This window comes from Bos grunniens, chromosome 22 (genome assembly GCF_055505025.1).
Source record: "Bos grunniens cultivar Pamir isolate PY7600 chromosome 22, Bosgru_T2T1.0, whole genome shotgun sequence".
NCBI lineage: Eukaryota > Metazoa > Chordata > Mammalia > Artiodactyla > Bovidae > Bos > Bos grunniens.
Window position 1 is genome coordinate 7,993,190 of NC_141186.1, and position 14,063 is coordinate 8,007,252.

A 14,063-nucleotide genomic window follows, 5' to 3' on the forward strand; every position below is an offset into this window, starting at 1 on the left:
AATAAGGTGAATCCAAACAGACTCACACCAAGACACACAGTATTCTAAAAGCAGCAAAAGAGAGTCCATTACAAGGGACCCCAAAGCTACCAGCTGATTTCTCCACAGAAACACTGCAGGCTACAAGGGAGTGGCAAAATATATTCAAAGTCTTGAAAGGGAAAATGTGCAACCTAGAATATTCTATCCAACAAGACAATCATTTAGAATGGGAAGAAAAACAGAACTTCTCAGATAAGAACTAATGAATATAGCAATATTAAACCTATCCTAAAAGAAATATTGAAAGACCTCTAAATAGAAACAAGAAGACAAAGGAAGGAAGAAATTACAACTGGAAAGTAAATCACTTAAATTAGCCAGTATACAGAGCAAAAAGAAAAACCTATTTATAAAAGTGAAGATAAACACATGGAGCAGAAAAAGAATAAAGATGAAGGCATAAAAAAGGACACCAGGAAAAAGAAAAAAAAGGACACCAGGGACTTCCCTAGTGGTCCAGGGGCTAAGACTCTACGCTCCGGGGCTCACTCCCTGGTCAGGGAACCAAGTCCCACGTGCCACAATTAAAGGGTTCACATGCCACAGCTAAAGATCCCACACGCCACAACTAAGACCCTGAGCAGCCAAATAATAAATATTTTTAAAATAGTAAACAGAAAAGGACATCAAAATCATAAAATGTGGGGAGCTCCCGGGTGGTCTAGCAGTTAGGACTTGGCACCTCCACTGCCAGGGACCTGGATTCAACCCCTGGTCAGGGAACTAGATTCTACACGTTGCAACTGAGAGTTCATATGCCACAACTAAATATCCCACATGCCTCAACTAAGACTCGGGGGAGTTACATAAAAATGTTTTGGAGAAAAAAAAAATCATAAAATACAGGGAAGGAAAGTAAGAAAATGCAGGTTGTTCTTCTTTTTTTAAAAGCATGTGTTTGAGCCTATATGACTATCAGTGTAAAGCAAGCAGATACAAGGCGTTAACATACTTGAAAAACAGGGCAACCACAAATTAAAAACAAACAATAGATTCATAGAAACCAAAAAGAAGAGAAAACAAGCACAAGAGGAAATCATTAAACCACAGAAAGAAAAAACACTTCAATTGGAAAACTAGGTTTAAAACAGAAATAAATACATAAGTATCAATAAATTACTTTAAATGCCAACAGACTGAATGTTCCAATCCAAAGAATGAGTGGCAGACTGGATAAAAAACAAAGAGCCTAGGGAACTCCCTGGCGGTCCAATGGTTAGGACACCATGCTCTCACTGCTAAGGGCCCAGGATCAGTCCCTGATCAGGAACTAATATACCACAAGCCACATGGCACAACCAAAGAAACCCCCAAAACCAAGAGCCTACAATGTGCTGCCTATAAGAGACCCACCTTAGGGCAAATGGCACACATAGACTGAAAGTGAGGGGATGGAAAAGGATATTTCATGCAAACGGAAATGATAAGAAAGTGAAAAGTAGCAATACTCGCATCAGACAAAACAGACTTTAAAACAAAGGCTATAAAGAAGGACACTAGAGGGCTTCCCTGGCAGCTCAGTGGTAAAGAATCTGCCTGTCAATTCAAGAGACAAAGGTTCAATCCCTGATCCAGGAAGATCCCACATGCTGCGGAGCAACTGAGCCTGTGTGCCACAACTTCTGAGCCTGCATGCAGCAACCACTGAAGCCCGCAGGCTGTGCTCTGCGGCAAGTGAGGCCACCACAGGGAGAAGCCCACGCACCGCAACCAGAGAAAAGCCCAAGCAGCAGGGAAGACCCAGCACAGGCAAAAACTAATAACATTTTTAAAAGCACGCTGCTGCTAAGTTGCTTCAGTGGTGTCCGACTCTGTGCAACCCCATAGACGGCAGCCCACCAGGCTCCCCGGTCCCTGGGATTCTCCAGGCAAGAACACTGGAGTGGGTTGCCATTTCCTTCTCCAATGCATGAAAGTGAAAAGTGAAAGTGAAGCTGCTCAGTCGTGTCCGACTCTAGCGACCTCATGGACTGCAGCCTACCAGGCTCCTCCGTCCATGGGATTTGCCAGGCAAGAGTACTGGAGTGGGGTGCCATTGCCTTCTCCAAAAGCACACTATATAAAATAAAGGGGTCAATGTAAGAAAATACTTTTATACTCACCGAGATATATACACCTAATATAGGAACACTCACGTACATAAAATACTAATGGACATAAAGGGAGAAATTTATGGAAATACAATATTAGTAGGAAACTTTAACATGCCACTGACATTAATGAATATAACTTAAGAAACAGAAAAATCAATAAAAATAAATCAATATCAAATAAATTGATTTTAAAAAATCAATTATATGCTAGAACAGTTAAGACTTGATTATTTTCAGGACATTTTTATCCAAAAAACTCAAAACACAGTCTTTTCAAGTGCACATGGTTTATTCTCTACAACTGACCACATACTAGGGCACAAATCAAACCTCGACAAATTTAAGAGTATAAGAATTATTTCAAGAATCTTCTTTGACCACAACAGAATGAAGCAAGAAGTCAACCACATGGATAGAAATAAGGGGGAAAAAATGATTTCATGCAGACTAAACAACACGCTACTTAAAAAAACAATGGGTCAACAATGAAATCAGACAGGAAATTTAGAGAAAACTGACTATGACAATATAACCATACAAAATGTATGGGATGCAGCAAAAGCAGTTCTGAGAGGGAAGTTCATAGCAATAGAGGTCTTCCTCAAAAAAAAAAGAAAAGTCTCAAACAACCTAACCTATCACTTAAAAGAATTAGAAGAACAAACAAAATGTAAAATCAGCAGAAGAAGGAACTAACCAAGACCAGAGAAAATAAGCAGACTAAAAAGGAGTCACTAAAATGAAGAGCTGGTTCTTTGAGAGACTAAACAAAAGTGACAGGCCTCTGACAGGGCTCACCAGGGAGCAGAGAGAGAGACCCACATAAACAAAATAACAGACCAAACAACTCTCAACTGATACGACGGACACACGAAAAAGCCTAAGACAGTACTATGCCCAATTATATATGGCAAAAAATTCAACAACCTAGAAGAAATGGACAAGTTTCTAGAAACATACAGCCCCTGAAAACTGAAACAAGAAACATAATTTGTACAGAACCTTCACTAGAAGTGAAATAGAATTTGTAATTAAAAACAACTTCACAAACAGAAAGTACAGGACCAGATGGCTACCAAACATACAAAGAACTTATACCGATTCTTCTCAAACTCTTCCAAAAGACTGAAGAGGAGAGAACACCCCCAAAGACATTCCATGAGCCACCATCACTCTGATAATGAAATCAAAGATACCACAAAAAAAGAAAGTTACAGGTCAGTATCTTTGATGAATTTAGATGCAAAAATTCTCAACAAAATATTAGCAAACCAAATCCAAGAACATATAAAAAGGAATACACATCATGACTAAGTTAAATTCATTCTAGAGTCACAAGGATGGTTCAGATATATGCAAATCAACGTGATACATCACATCAACAAAAGGCAAAAGCCACATGAGAAGCATTTAACTACCATTCACAATAGAAACTCTTACAAAAGTGGGTATAGAGGGAACATATCTCAGTGTTATAAAGGCACTGATGACAAGCCCACAGCCAACATAATAGTCAATGGCGAAAAGCTGAAAGCGTTCTTGCCAAATTCAAGAACAAGGCAAGGATGCCTACTCTCACCACTTCTACTCAACACAATATTGGAGGTACTTGCCACAGCAATCAGAAAAGAAATAAAAGGTATCCAAGTTAGAGGAGAAAAAGTAAAACTGTTACTATTTGCAGATGACATGATACTCTATACAGAGAAGCTTAAAACCTCCACATATAAACTATTAGAATAAATGAACTCAGCAAGATAGTAGGATACAGGAATAATATACAGAAATCTGCTTCATTTCTTTACACCAACAATGAAATATTAGAAACAGAAAGTAAAGAAAAAATTCCATTTAAAACTGCATCCAAAAATCTTAGAAATAAATGTAGCTAAGAAGGTGAAAAACCTATATGCTGAAAACTATAAAACATTAATAAAGGACTGAAGATAATTCAAAGAAATGGAAAGATATCCCATGCTCCTCGATTAGAAAAATTAATACTGTTAAAATGGTAATACTACCAAAAGCAATCTTCAGATTTAATGTGATCCCTACCAAATCACCCATGACATTTTTCACAGAACTAGAATAATAAAAAAAATGTATATGGAGCCATGAAAGACTTAAAATCGCCAAAGCAATCCTGGGAGGGGCAGGGGGGGGCGGGGAAGACAGGCCGCATAACTCTCCCAGACCTTCAGACAATACTACAAAGCTACAGTAATCAAAACGATGTGGTACTGGTACAAAAACAGACATATATATCAATGAAACAGAACACAGAACCCAGAAATAAATCCATATACTTTCGGTCAATTAATCTTTGACAAAAGAGGCAAGTGTACTGGACAAGTTGGACAGCTGCGTGTAAATCAATGAAGTTAGAAAACACCCTCACAACCTGCAGAGAAATAAACTCAAAATGGCTTGAAGACTTAAACATAAGACATGACACCATAAAACTAGAAGAGAACATAGGTAAAACATTCTTTGACATAAATCATACCAATGTTTTCTTAGGTCTCCCAAGGCAGTAAAATAACAAAAAAACAAATGGGACCTAATCAAACATACAAGTTTTTGCACAGTGATGGAAACTACAAAAAAGAAAAAAAAAAAAAAAAAAAAACGACAACCTACAAAATGGGAGAAAATAGCTGCAAATAATGCAACCAACAGGCGTCAAATCTCCAAAATATACAAACAGCTCATACAACTCAACAACTAAGACAATCCAATCGAAAAATGGGCAGAAGACCTTAAAAGACATTTCTCCAAAGAAGACATACAGATGGCCAATAGGAATATGAAAAGATGCTCAACATAGCTAGCTAATTACTACAGAAATGCAACTCAAAACTATGAGGCACCACTTCAACCAGTCAGCATGGCTTCAAAAAGTCGACAAACAACCAATGCTAGACAGGGTGTGGAGAAAAGGGAACCCTCCTACGCTGCTGGTGGGAATGTAAACCGGTGCAGCCGCTGTGGAAACAATCGAAGGGATTCACACAAAATCTTGGGTTCCGAACTTTTTCAAAATATTATGCTAGGCAATAAATGTTAGAAGACAAATCTGTGAAAGAACTGATATTCATGTAAGTTTAAAGTGTTACAATTTCTTTAAAAAGGTGTATAAAAGTAGAATTTATGATTATTCAAATGCATTTTTAATGCTTATTCAAATGTATCTTTTCAAAAGTGCAGCCTACATGCAATTCATTTTTCCACTTTTTTTCTTAAAATGCTGGGAGAAATTAAGAGGTAAATTACCACAATTCTACAACCAATAACATACTCCTCATTAATACTGCAAGGAGCAGAGTCAAGTCCCAGAAAATCATCTGCACTTCTAATATGGATTATGGTCAACCTCAGGTGTCAGCTGGAAGGAGGATAGAAGGAAGCCTGCTAGGGTAATGGAAATACTGGACAGAGGCGGTATTTCTGAGGGAATAAACGATATACAAATTAACTGACTTGCACATTTAAGACTTGTGGGGAACTCACTCCCTTAGTGGTCCAGTGGTTAGGGGTTTGAGCTTACACTGCAGGAGGCAGAGATTCAATTCCTGGTCAGGGAACTAAGACATCGTATGCCATGCTACAAAGACTTGTGCACACTACTATAGATACTTCAATAATAACAACCATTTAAGTAATAAACAATTTATTTTTTATTAAATATTTAATTATTAACAATTTAAATCTAAGCTTGATCAAACTAACATTGAGCGAGTTTATCAACTGCTCTATGCTTCAGCTTTGAAAATCTGTAATGGATCAATAACACTTCCTGGGTTATTGTGGAAGTGAGACAATGCATATATAGTATTTAGTACACTGCTTCAGTACAGTGAACACTCAGTGAATGCAGGTCTAATACATTATCACTACAGATGGGGGACTGCAACTTTTATCCATGTGAGATGTCTTTATCCAGTTTAATAATAACAGTCGTAAGGTACGGATATTCCGCCAGGCCTAAAGACAGACACATCCAAAGTTCTGACTTTTCATGGGCTCATTCATCCCATGGTATGCACCTTAACTTATTCAACTTTTCCCTAAGTAAGAGAGATCCCAGTTACTTCCTTTTTTCTCATTAGAAATGAAGTGATAATGAATGCCCTCAATCTCTACATTGTCTCTTCCAATCTTTTTATGTGTAAAATAGATTAGTGCATAAACTATTACGGTTCTTTCAAATATGAAACTTAAGTCTCAAATAATTGAATGCCTACCCATCAAAATCCTAAAATAATATATTAATACCAAAATTAAGAGTATCGCCAGAGGCTACAGATTAGAATTACCTGAAGAAAAACCTCATAAATTCTAAATTTGTATGTCAAATGAAAATTCAGAAGCTTAAAAAAAAGTTTTCTTCCACATCTTACAATAAACACTAACTAAAGTAGTCTAAAATCTATAGCTCTTTCCAAAAGTTTGAGGAAATTAAAGATTTTATTTATTGACAGAAAAGCAATCACAAAATACTCTTAAGTGAAAGTCACTCAGTCGTGTTCGACTCTTTGCAACCCCATGGACTATATAGTCCATAGAATTCTTCAGGCCAGAATAATGGAGTGGGTAGCTGTTCCCTCCTCCAGGGGATCTTCCCAACCGAGGGATCAAATGCAGGTCTCCCGCACTGCAGGCAGACTCTTCACCAGCTGAGCCGCCAGGGAAGCCCAAGAATGCTGGAGTGGGCAGCCTAACCCTTCTCCAGGGCATCTTCCCAACCCAGGAATCGAACCGGTGTCTCCTGCATTGCAGGTGGATTCTTTACCAGCTGAGCTACCAGGGAAGCCCAACTCTTAAGTGAATAGATGTTAATTTCCATTTTGCTGAAACAAAATAGATACACACACAAAGAAACACACCTAGGGTATAACTGCTTTTCCTGAGGGGGATGCAACTCAAGTCCAGTTTCAGCTTTATCCCTTGACATATGCAATTTTTCTACAATGAGTATGTACTATTTTTGCAACAACAAAAATGTTCAATTCTGTTTAAAAACAAGAGTCCAGGACTTCCCTGTTGGCTCAGGGCTAAAGAATAAGGCTGCCAATGCAGGAGACACAGGCCTGATCCCTGGTCCAGGAAGATCTCACATGCCACAAGGCAACTCAGCCCGTGCTCCACAACTACTGAGCCTGTGCCTTAGAGCTGAGGAACCACAACTCCTGGAGCCTGAACACTCTACAGCCCACGCTCCCCGACAAGAGAAGCCACCGCAGTGAGAGCCTGCGCCCTGCACTAAGAGTAGCCCCTGCCCGTGGTAACCAGAGAAAAGCCCGCGTAGCAACCAAGAACCAGCACAGCCAATTAAATTATTAAAACAAACAAACAAACAAAAATAAGAGTCCCTCAAGCTTTCAGTACCCAACAAATGTAGGTATCCAACAAATGAATTCCTGCATAACCAAGTACTTTTGTTAACACTGGTAAGTCACACTGGCCAGTGCTCCAACTGCTCAGTGCACCTCAAAAAGAAATTCTTTACTCTTTCTAATGGTAAATCACCCCATATCTCTATTTTCTATTCTGCCCACTCTCACTTTCAAATCGGCAAAACACAGCATTCTCATTAAGCGGAAACAAGATTTGACACAGTTTATTTTAGCCACAGACTCCACCTTGGTGCAGTCTATTCTCAGCCCAAATCTGCTTCATGCCAGAGACCAAGTCCCTTGCTAGCTGGACTTCTGGTTCATTCTCAGGTTCCACACTGAAACCATGTTCCTAAAAATAACTGACATCCTTTCCTACCTGCTTCTCCTTCTGATTTTGTCTTGAAAACACCCCCTAACACATGTTGGTCCACGCCGTCTCTATGAAATCACTTTCCACAGATTATTGCTTTGTGGGCTCACAGTAAAACATTCCCCAATTTTTGTTAACTGTAGCTGTCTGAGAGAAGGAACCTAATTTTCAATTATTACCACTAACCCAGGCTGCGATGCCCAAAGGCCATTTTGGACTTCCGCGCACTCTTAGGTCAGAGCGTGGCACAGCCATACCGACCTTGGTTCAGGTAGGTGAGCGTCTCGTCGTGCAGCTTCACGGCGGGCGATGTCGCGGCACACATCACGTACTGGAAGGGTGGGTGTTTGGTCTCGTCATCCAGCGGAAGGCTAGAATCTTCCTGCTTGAAAATGGGCAATGCCAAGACATCGCTGCAAAGAAAAAGCCACACTGACCTTACTCAGGGTCTAAAATACTTAAAAACATATAGAAGTATTTAAAGGTAGTTTCTTTTAAATTTTAAGATCACAGATATTATCAAGAGGGACCTCCCTGTGGTCTAGTGGTGAGGGTTTGGCACTTCCACTGCAGGGGGCATGGGTTCGGATCCCTGGTCAAGGAACTAAATCCCACATGCCACTCAGTGGCTCCCCATATGTAGAATAAAATAACTATTAATGCTAATCTGGCACCCCCAAAAGATAGCTTCAATAACCCATATATCTAGTGGGAGAAAGAGGAGTGGGTGGCTATAATTAGGCAAAAGTATTAAAATGAGAAATATTTAAAGTAAGCAGTATTTAATAGTTAATAAAGTCCAAACTACTGATAAAGAGATCAGGCTAATAATATATCTAGTACTAAAAAAAAAAAAAAAAAAAACTTATGTCAAAAAATTCTTTAAAAACTTAAAACTCATTATTTCTATTAAAAAAGATCAAGAGTACGGAGCCACCTGTTTTGAAAGGTAGGTCACCCTGGCACCATGAAATTACAAAGAAGCATTTGATTAAAATGGTACTTTATAAAAAGTTCCCTTCTAGGCTTAGCCAAGTGCTGAGAGCATGAAGCTTCACACTCAGTCTAAGACAATGGCTTCTTCTGAGAAGCAAACAGTAGCAGTATAAACAGCTGCTATTTTTTTCCCCCCAAGAATAACTTGGGGCATTGATCAGGAGGCGGTGGGGGGATCTTCTGGGGTACTGTCTATATTCTATAACTTGAGTGGTTAAACACACATGGATGTTATCTGGTTTGCCTTAAAAAAAAAAAAATCAGCTGTCTTTTACATACCACAAAATTCACCCTTATAAAGCGTATGTTTCAGTGGCTTTCAGTATCTTCACAGAGTTGTGCAGTCTTCACCGCTATTAATTCCAAGACATTCTCAGCACCTCAGAAAGAATTCTCATACCCCTAGCAGCCACTCCCTATACTCCCACCCTACCCACCACCACCCGAGCAACCGCTGAGCTGCTTGTCTCTGTGGACCTGCCTATTCCAGATATACAACGCACACAGAATCACGTGACCTTTTGTGATTGGTTTCTTTTATTAACACTTAGTATGATTTCAAGGTTCATTCATGTTGTAGCACGTACAGTACGTTATTCCTTCTTATGGCCGAATGATATTCCATTGTATGAATACACCATATGCTAATTATCCATCATCAGATTATGGACCTTTAACTTGTTTCCATTTTTTGGTTATTACGAATATGCTGCTATGAACACTTGTATATGTTCTGTGTAGACATGTTTAATTCCTTTGGATTTATATCTAGAAGTAGAATTACTGGGTCATATGGTAACTCATATATCTATCGACCTTTTTGAGAAACTGCCAAACTGTTTTTTAAAGTGGCTGCACCATTTTATATTTCCACCATTAACATGTGAAGGGTAGGGTTTTGTTTTGTTTTTTTTTTAAGATAATTTGCTGAGCTGTACATTTATATCCTGATGACTTTTCTATGTCCATTTCTCAATAAGAAGTAAAACAGCAAAACATCCAAATGAATAACTACTATAACAAGACCTCAAAGACTTGTCTCAACTGTTTATCTGTTCTTATGAGCTGTTAACTGACAGATATCTGGCTGGCCCATTTTAATTAAATTCAACTTTTTAAAAAATGTGGGAATAAGTGAAATGAAAGGGAAACCCTGTATTTCCTCTTCCCACATACATTTCTATTAAAGCACCAGACTGATTATTCAGGGACTAAATTACACACTAATTCTCCTTCATTTATACCTAGAAAATGTCAAAACACTTCTAAGTCAAAAGTATAACTGAGGAACGCATAGTTAGCAATGGTCTCCAGCCCTCTTCTAGAACAGAGATATAAAAACTTTACAGGAAACTTAAAAATGGTACTTTAAGACTCAGAGCAGCTCTCTTTATGAAACAACTACAGCAGTCAAAGTAGCTCCACAGCAGATTAAAATAAATACATATTCTGTTTCACATATATGTAATTATTTACAGTTTTCTGGGTGAGAGAATTTCCTGGTGGTCCAGTGGTTAGGACTCCATGCTCTCACTGCCGAGGACCAGGGTTCAATCCCTGGTTAGGTAACTAAAACCCCACAAGCCATGCAATGTGGTCAAAACAACAACAAAAAAAGTTATCTTGGTGAGAAAGGGAAAAAATGAGATGAGAGCTATAAATCAGATGCTTTAGTTAATCATACTAAAAAGTGACATGGAGAATAATTTTAAGGTCTTAATGCTAACTGCCTTGGTTGATCATTACATACATAAGACATCAGATTGCAGAAGATTGGCTATTTATAAATAAACTGCTACATACAGTAAATAAAATTTTATTTGCTTCAGATCCTAGAAGGCCACCACCATTACATTCCCTTGGTTATGGTAGCTCAGACAGTAAAGTATCTGCCTACAATGCAGGACACCCAGGATCAATCCCTGGGTTGAGAAGAGGCCCTGAAGAAGGGGCTGGCTACCCACTCCAGTGTTCTTGCCTGGAGAATCCCATGGACAAAGGAGCCTGGCGGGCTGCAGTCCGTCGGGTTGAAAAGAGTCGAACACGACTAAGTGACTAATACTTTTATTTCCATAGCCTACTATGCTTTTGGTAGGTGCTAAAAACTCCTGAATAAACATAAACATGTATAGATCATCTACTGATGCAATCCCAATTAACTTTTCACTTTATTAGAAAGACAATGAATTCCAACCAACACAGCAGCCAGAGCGAGCCTCTGCAAATAGAAGTTGGACCATTTCATTCCTTTGCACTCTCTCCATCACCTCACTTTAGAAACCAAGGTCCCTGGAAGGACCTGGTTCAGTCACTGCAGCCTCCTTCCTCAACCCTTCCGGGGCCTTTGCACTGGCCTACTCTGCTGATGTCCTACTGGCTCACTGTATTCAAATGTCACCTTTTCAGTGACAACTGTAATCCTCCATGGTACTCCCAGCTGCTCCTTTCCTGCTCTATTTATCCACAAAGCATTTCACTTTCCAACACTATACCAGACTTACATTTGTATGCCCCATAAGTGTAACTACCCCCCAAACTGGTTTCTCTTCACAGACTCAAACCCAGCGTCTAGCACAAAAGAGCTCAAATATCTGCTGAACTGATGAATGAACTGCAGCACTGATATGCAATCATTACTAAAGTGAAAAGCCAGATCTCCAGACAATTTGAGATCATAATTTCTACCAGGATGAGCCATAAGAAAAGTTCTGGTATTCAGTTGATTTTGTAACCTCATATTCCAGACAGGTAGGTCTCCCAGGGATCTGACAAGCAAATGAAAAGACACAAGGATTTGAATTATTCCAAGTAATCCTGATGCCAGTATCCAAAAATATCCAGGCACACAAAGACAAACACGACTTTAGGCGCAAGAACCAACAGCAAAAACAACAGATGGCATATACCCAGTTCCAGATCCTGTCTGTTGGCATTCAGTGCTTTCCTGATTCTGCTGCAGAGGGTTAGAGGTCTGAAGACTACATATATAAGACATCTTGCCAGCTGGAATCTTGGTAGGTTGCTCTGAAGGGAAATGAAGAGGGAGTGGGAAAGAGCAGAAGCAGGCAACCACAGCTGCAGGGAAGTTCAAGGCAGCAGCAGCCATGCCTCCAACAGCCAGCCCTTCTCCCTGAACCCTTCTAGCACTTCCACAGTCAATACTTCACCAAACCCTTCTCTGCCTGAGACAGCTCAGTGCATCCTATTTTCCTGACTGGACACAGACCAATACCCACCAAAGACTTCAAGATGCCAGAAGTACTGAACCTATATGATAAAATTAAGCTTACTTTGTTTAAAGAAATAAAGAATGAATATTTAACAGTAAGATTACACAGAAATGAAGAGTATATAAGGAAAATGGAACATAAACAAAAAGTTATCCAGAAGGCAGCACAGAAAATGCCGAAGAGGTGTTAAGAGAGAAAGGGAGAAGATTCTACACTGAAGTCTCAGAAGCGGAAAGAACGGGCAGAGGCAGCATTTGATATAAAGGCCCAGTAAAGTCCGGACCAATGAAGTAACACTAAATCGCTGATTTAAGAACCCAAAGTAGGATAAGCAATTTTCGAACCCACGCCCAAAAGCACATCAAGAAAAACTTGTAAGCCAGTATGTGTGTTCATATTTCAAAAGTCCAATTTTTTCAGTAAAGTACCAAGTATGGAAATTCTACTGAAAGTAGGCCCTGGCAGGAAGAGTTGTGGGTCTGAGATGGGGCCACCCCATCCTTAAGCAGAGCTGGAGAGGGACTGGGCGAGGGCGCAGAGGTGAGACCACCAACCAGCAAAGGGATGCGCTTGAGAGTGGAGGTGGTGCGCTTCCCGTGAGGCCTGATCAGCGCTTCCTTAGAGCCACCCTGTTACCTAAGTAACGGAAAGGAAGCATCGGATTTAAGCAGGGTTACGGTTGTGTTAAAAAAGAGGACCGGGGAATAAAGCAAAAGGGGGCAAGAGAACAAGGGTATATGTGGGCAAGTAACTACAATGATTGACCAGGAAAATTTAAACTGGTTGGGGAAGAAAACAGGAGCTCAAGAGAGTACATGTGTGCGTGCTCAGTCGCTCAGTCATGTCCGACTCCTTGCGACCCTATGGACTGTAGCCCTCCAGGCTTCTCTGTCCATGGGATTTCCCAGGCAAGAATACTGGAGTGGGTTGCCATTTCCTACTCCAGGGGATCTTCCTGACCCAGGGATCAAACCCAAGTTTCCTGCATTGGCAGGCGGATTCTTTACCACTGAGCCACTGGGGAAGCCTCTTCAAGAGGGTGAGAAATTGTGATGAGAGCAATATTAGTGGTTGTATTAATAAATTTTAATGGGTGCAGTGATGGCAGAAGGAGAGTAATAAGGGAGAGAGTGAAGGACAGGGGGCAGCAGGTGAACTCTGAATCTGAGATTGCAGTGGGTCGCATGATGGGTAAATCCAGGTCTAATGTATGACCATAGGATTGAGTAGCTGAGATAATGTCGCTGTAAGAAAGATACTCAAGGAACGGAAGTGTCAGGCTGCTGGAAGGCCCATTTAAATATCTTGTGAAGTCACCACGAGTGAACAGACTAGTCGTGTTCACTGTGACAGTGAGCTGGGATCTTGAGTTTTTAAAATAAGAAATGAAAAAATAAATAAATAAAAAATAAAATAAGAAATGACCCCCACACCAGATGACTGCAATCACTGAGGGCCTGGTGACAATCAGTGGCGTGAAATTCAAAGCTGGGGGTCTTGCAGAAAAGGAGGGAGACAGAACAGTCCGGAGGCGGCTGTGAGAAGCCGCAAGGATCCCTCCCCAGGCTCCTGGTGCAAGAGCAGGGATGTGAATGTAAGCCCCCAGCAGTTGAGAGGGTCTCAGGGGAGAAGGGTCCTCAGATAGCAGGTTTCCACAAGAGCAGGGTAGGGGAAGACAGCATTAAGAGACAAAGCTGGCTATACTAGTTTCCTAGGGTTGTCATTACAAAGAACCAGAAACTAGAGGCTTAAAACGGCAGCAGCTTCCTGTCTCACTGTTCAAGGGCCGGAAGTCGAATCCAGGGGTTGGCTGAGCACTGGGAGGGAAGGCCTCTCGCAGCTTCTGGGGTCTGGCGGCGGGGGCTGGGTGCCCTCACTTGTAGGCGCAGCACTCCAGGCCCTTGGCCAGCTTCTTCCCGTGTGTCTTCTGTGT

The 14,063-nt window shown here is 40.5% G+C and overlaps 1 protein-coding gene across 11 annotated transcripts in view; it reads right to left on the bottom strand.

The window, feature by feature from the left end:
- Positions 1–14,063, bottom strand: part of UBP1 (upstream binding protein 1) — a 64,935-nt gene that overhangs the window by 39,654 nt on the left and 11,218 nt on the right. For 9 of the 11 annotated variants that reach the window (XM_086365693.1, XM_086365695.1, XM_086365696.1 and 6 more), the window contains exon 2: positions 8,166–8,317. In XM_086365693.1, the coding sequence (XP_086221819.1) occupies positions 8,166–8,317 (152 nt within the window). Of the gene's footprint in view, positions 1–8,165; positions 8,318–9,179; positions 9,313–14,063 lie in introns of those variants that run through there. The other 2 variants (XM_086365697.1, XM_086365701.1) reach the window with 2 other exon arrangements.